Source organism: Musca vetustissima, unplaced genomic scaffold (genome assembly GCF_032173495.1).
Source record: "Musca vetustissima isolate MV318-11 ecotype Yass unplaced genomic scaffold, APGP_CSIRO_Mvet_v1 utg8515, whole genome shotgun sequence".
Taxonomy (NCBI): domain Eukaryota; kingdom Metazoa; phylum Arthropoda; class Insecta; order Diptera; family Muscidae; genus Musca; species Musca vetustissima.
The window spans coordinates 78,737-85,000 of record NW_026873755.1 but is presented as its reverse complement, the minus strand read 5'-3'; the positions used below and the strand labels follow the sequence as shown (position 1 = coordinate 85,000).

At 35.5% G+C, this 6,264-nt stretch overlaps 1 protein-coding gene across 1 annotated transcript in view; it reads right to left on the bottom strand.

Annotated features, from left to right (window-relative positions):
* The window catches only part of LOC133327871 (out at first protein), a 33,623-nt gene extending 27,359 nt beyond the window's left edge, over positions 1 to 6,264 (bottom strand). The window contains exon 1 of the mRNA XM_061536408.1: positions 5,590 to 6,264. Within this exon, the coding sequence (XP_061392392.1) occupies positions 5,590 to 6,264 (675 nt within the window). The remainder of the gene's footprint in view (positions 1 to 5,589) is intronic.

Genomic DNA, 6,264 nt, shown 5'->3' with positions numbered 1-6,264 from the left:
GAAACTTAGCACATATCATTCTAGACCTAATTCTATACACTACACCAAATTTCGTGCAAATCGAAGGATATATAGGGAATTTGGTGCATCATTTACAATAATTGGACGAAAATATATACGGAAGCTATATCTAAATCTGAACCGATTTTCACGAAACTTAACACACATCATTCTAGACCTTATTCATTACGCTGTGCCGAATTTCGTACAAATTGAAAGATATATAGGGACTTTGGTGGACTATTTACTAAAAATCGGGCGAAACTATATATGGCAACTACATCTAAATATAAATCGATTTCAGGAAACTTTGCACACATCATTCTAGACTTAATTCAGTGCGCTATGCCAAATTTCGTGCAAATCGAAAGATATATAGGGAGTTTGGTACACCACTTACCTTAAATCGGACGAAAATATATATGGGAGCTATATCTAAATCTGAACCGATTTTTCCCAATTTCAGTAGGGTTCGTCCATGGGCCAAACAAATGAGCTGTGCCAAATTTCATCCAATTCGGATAATAAATGTGACCTGTACTTTGTTTATAATTTAATATGGAGAGACGGACGGACGGACGGAAATACATAAATCGACTCAGAAAGTGATTCTATGCATATTCTCAAAAGGAACCATGTATATATCTCGATTCCTTTTGCCTGTTACAAACATATGAACAAAGACATAATACCCTATACCACAATGTGGTGAAGGGTATAAAAATGTTGTAAAATAATTGGATTAAAAAAAGTATTTTTAATACCCGATTCTGGATTTTATTCGTGATTTTCTATACGAGGCATAATGATGCCCTGCAGATTATCCGTTCCTTGTGAATTTTATTCACATCGCTTTAAATATATTTATGTATGAATACAAATTTTACATCTTGAGTGCACAATCAAACTCATTAGCAAAGCTTCGAAATAATCCTTCATCCATAAATTATGCCTCTTCGTTTTTTATTATTCCCCTTTTGCCAATTCGAGAGAGAAAAAAAAGAATTGCCACAGCATTGTGATGACATTCACAAAGGTTATGCTTCGCTTCACTCCTAAAAAAGTATCGATCATTCATTATAAATATATCTTGCCTATGGTTCGCTGTTATGTGTGTTATGGAATTCGCAAAAAAAAAACAAGACCAGAAAAACAACAACAAACCATTCGAAACCCAGAACACAAAGGGTTATGTACAGTGCAACATGTTGCCTTGGAATGTTTATGATTTTGGAAAAGTATTTTTTGTATTCGTTATCGAATAACGACAACCACAAGAGTTGGGGAGCTTAGCAACTATTGCATTCCATGATGATCGTCATCGTCATCACCGGCATCATCTCATTATGTATGGTTTATCTTTTTCGCGCCAAAAGCAAGTTGGCATCCAATTTTTTAATGTTTCACTTCGATCCCATATTTGCGAAATGGGAAAGGGAGAATTGTATTATTGAAAATCCGTTGTCGTTGTGTTTGGCGGCTTTATTAACCCTTCTCACTTGGCTTGTCTGCAAGCTTTATTGGATGTGACAATTTAATCAGTTCAATGGGGGAGAGAGATGTTTTTGTCAGAGATAATTTTTAAAGTTTTATAAAAATTTGAATAAACAAAGATTGCGATTTAAATTCTTAATGTGATTGAGAAGAGGCTAAATATAATATGATATGTTTCACAAAATTGAAAACAACCCAAAATACTCCCCCTCCCGAACGTTGTCTTAAATTAAATAAACATTCCAAATTGCCAAACTACTTTGCAGTCATCGTATGTAACGGATATATGCGATGCGATAAAATTCGAAAACTTGGACTAGCAAACTAGTGCCACCGACTACCTTTACTGATTACGAAAAATGTAAATTAAGCTCCAAGAGATTGTCGCAATTCTGTACATACATTATAACCATATTATGATCAGTTGATCATTAACCTTGACTTCATCGCCAACCTAGATTACAATTTTAAGAGCCTAGATGCTCCTAAATTGAGACACTTATTCAACATTATTCCGAATATTTGTTCTGATGTATTTATACCCTTCATCAGAATGTGTTACGAGGGCAGTTCGGAAACTTCTTAGCCTATCGTGCAAATCGAAGGATATATAGGGACTTTGGCACACCATTTACATTATGTTGTTTTGTGTAACTTAAATGGCCTGTTTGGCTCTGTTACTATGCATAATAAATTAAATTATTGTACTTTGTTTACAATTTAACATGGACAGACAGACAGACATGCATAAATCGACTTAAAAAGTGATTCTATGCATATTCTCAAAAAGAACCATGTATCTATCTCGTTTCCATTTGCATGTTACAAACATATGCACAAAGACATAATACCCTGTACCACAGTTTGGAGAAGGGTATAAAAATCCAGGTTCAATAATTGTGTCTACGCTTTATTTGACTACGATAACCCTATAATATCACCACTTGATTGGTATTTATTTGCATACGTTTTAAAATTATAGGGGAGAGGGGGCACATTTTGAACGGGGGCACCTTTGAACAGCGCTCATAAAATCTTGGTTTATATTTTTTCCGACCCGCTACCACATTTTTGTATATGGCAATCCTGTTCTTTATCTGCGTAAACCACTTTGGCTAGCTTTTTCAGTTGTCGACAAATTGTACATGGGTGACCATGTTTTCGCAGTGTAATTGTAAACATTTATTCTTTTGGTTGTAAGGGCGCAGGAAGAATTCTGTGAAATTTTTCTTTCGTTAAACCAATTTTTCGCATTCCAATAATCATTCCAAACATAACTAATGTAATTTCTTTTATATGTATTTATTTCAAAAAAAGTTTTTATACATTTCCGTAAAATGTCACGGGTGGGGCACCTTTGAACTTGCCCATTAAATTTGAGTAAAAGCGGAGTTTTTAACTTTTGGCTTCGATTTCTCTCAAATTTTCAAATGGGATAATAAGACTACGAAATTAACTGTATTTTTCACCATATTAATTTTTTTATGTCATTTTATGTTTGTATATGTTTGTATATATTTTTTAATAAATAAATGCATTTCTGATATGTTTGAATAAAATACATTTATATTTTAACATAAACACGGTAAAAAACCAAGCCGTTCAAAAATGTCAAGCCTATATGTATATTCATTGTAAAGGTTACATATGTACCTATTAGTTAAAATTTATAAGAAATCAAAAATTATAAAATAAATCAAAAATTATAAAATAAATCAAAAATTATAAAATGATGAGGCTTGAAAGAAAAAAGTGTTCAAAGGTGCCCCACTCTCCCCTATCTATTGTAGTAAGCGGCTTCGTAGACCTGGTGTTCGCAAGTAAACTTCTTGATTGGCGAATGCATTTTTTTTTTTTTTTTTGATTTTTGAAGGGTGGTTTAAAAAAGTCGGGGTGCAAAAATAGGTTTTACACTCTATTTGTTTCGATTACAACAGCCTTATGATATCACAATTTTATGGGCAGGTATTTGCATAAGCTTTAAATTCACACCGTTTGTACCCACATTGCTTATTGAAATTTAAAGGGTCCGAGCGAAACTTTGGAGACCTATATTGCAGGATATACAGATTTCCACAAGAAACACAGAAAACCGTCGTAGTCATGGGGCTCTCATGACCACATATGATAAAAATTTCAACGTTTTCCGCGACCGGTCCTTAGACTAGACTTAACCTGGAAAAAATTTGGGAACAACTGTCGTTGGGTAAAAACGATCAGATTTTTCTGAAGTTTTTTTTTCAGAGGTAGGTATTTTTACCCTAATTATGGGAATATCTTTTTTTCTTGGGGGACGTATCCGGTTACCCGGTTATTTGACCTGGAAATTCAGGTACGGGTACCCGGTTATACAGTAGACCCGGATGTAAGAACATCTTATATAAGAAAAACACGGATATAAGAAAATGTTTCACCAATAAATGAAATCAGTTTGTTATATAAAATACATTCATATAAGAAAAACCCGCTTATAAGAACAAATTTCTCGATTTTTTGATGTTCTTATATCCGTGGTCTAGAGTATCCGGTTATACGGATCCGGTTAAAATAAGATGGATATCATTTTAAAGGTTATAAAAATACCTTTCCATAGAGTGGTGGGTTTTGGACCCCGATTTAATTGAAAACCCCCTAAATGTCGAACTTGGGTCCATTTCTCCAATTCTGACTCAAATTATAGACCACGATTTGCCCTTTCCAAAATGGTGCGACATGTGGTTTTTGATCCACAACAGATACAGCCACATGTCGCATCATTTTGGAAAGTTCAAATTGTGATCTATAATTTGTGTCAGAATTAGAGAGGGACTATAATGGACCCAAGTTGACTTTTAGGGGGTTTTCAATTAAATTGGGGTCCAAAACCCACCACTCAATGGAAAGGTATTTTTATAACCTTTAAAATCGGGGTCCAAAACCCAGTTTTTTGACTGTATCTCCAAAATGGTTGAGATAACCCCATCATATCACCACTCAATGGAAAAGATCCGTAGAACCGGATATAACCGGGTACCCGTATCCAAACTTCCGGTCAAATAACCAGGTAACCGGTTACGTCCCCCAAGAAAAAAAGATATCCCCATAATTAGGGTAAAATACCTACCTCTGGAAAAAAAATTGAAAAATCTGATCGTTTATACTAAACTAGAGTTGTTCCAAGATTTGACATGGTCAGACTGCTAGCAGTTAATTACGACACCATAGACAACGTTTCAAAATGAAGACCTGACCATGGATTATTAAAATTGGTCCTCACCAAATCACTCGACCCTTACCAATTTTTGTCACCTCATAGATATACAAATTTCCACTCATTGCAGTTGCTTTCAGAACCCAAAGGGACGTCTAACAAATTTTACTAATCCGACATTAAGTACACACACGTGTTGTTTACTTGTACAGTTATTCGATTTTTTTTCAAGCTCCGTTATTTTTGTTTTTCTTTGTTCACCATTATCATCTTCTCGGGAGGAGGGGCATGACATTGTCAATCAAATTTTAATTCTCAATTAAATTCAAATCAAAATATGCAAAGATTTCGTTTCTTATTTAAAATCGAATTAAATTGTATTTTTGTTATCAGCACACTTGTCGTCTGCCTACGAATTGTTTTTGCAAATGTTTAGCAGGAGATGTCTACAATCTCACACACATACACACATCATTATGACCTGCCTTTAATGGTTGCAATGAACAAAAAATATTCTCCAATTCGTATCAAATGGGAATTTAAATTTCCCCTGAACATAATTCGAAAATATGGTTGCAACTTTTTTTTAGAATTGCACTATTTCACTGCCTTGATGTAATAAAGGTTCCTTTACATTTACACGTCTTCTTTTTTTTTAGTTTTTCTCTAAAAATGCCAGACTGTCTGGCAGGGTTGGCTATTACACTGTCTGGTCGATATAAATCAAGGTGTTTTTTTGCCCCCCTTGTAACAGGGTGTGTGGACAATGTGATTGGTTTTTGCAATAGGATACACAATTTGTCTGAGTCCAACAACAACAAAAAAACCGTTATAGAACTTGGAAGGATATTCTGGAAATTTATCACTTTTTTTAATTTAGATAATTTTTTTCTATTTGGACTTACTTGATTTTGTACATTTATCAGGAGTTGGCCACAGCACGTTCTTAACAGTAAATTGAACAGCAGGAATATGACAAAATGTAGTTTTTGCAAAGACGCCAGACGAAACGCAAATGTTTTACTTCCACCACCACCGGTACCACCTCCAACGCCATCAGCAGTAGAATAACGTTGTCTGACTTTGTTGCCGGCAAACAATGATGACGGCGGCGACAACAATGATGTTAGCAGGGGAGCTGCAAACAATGACGACAACAACCACGAAAATCCATGTCGCCAACAGCATTTGGACGCGACACTATTGTTGTTATTGTTGGCCGTCGAAAAAGCTGTCGCAGCAGTAGAGGTGGTAATGGTGGCGATGTTACGTTGTTGCTGTTGTTGATGATTTTGTGGTGGCTGATGATAATGATGGTGGTGATGATGGCTACGACAACAACAATAACATGGTCTCAGTGGATAAGGATGCTGGTGTTCTTGTTGTTGTTGGTCTTGATTTAATCCATGGTTGGCGGCATTGATATTCTGCAACGTTTTCGTTTTTGCTGCTCGTGTTTTGGTCGTTATCGTCGCCTCTGTCACCGTCGACGCCTGCATTTGCAGCAGACAGTTTACTGGCGCTGCGGTTTTGTCATACGGAGAGGAGAAGCATTGTTGTATTGGTGGTATTAAAGACAT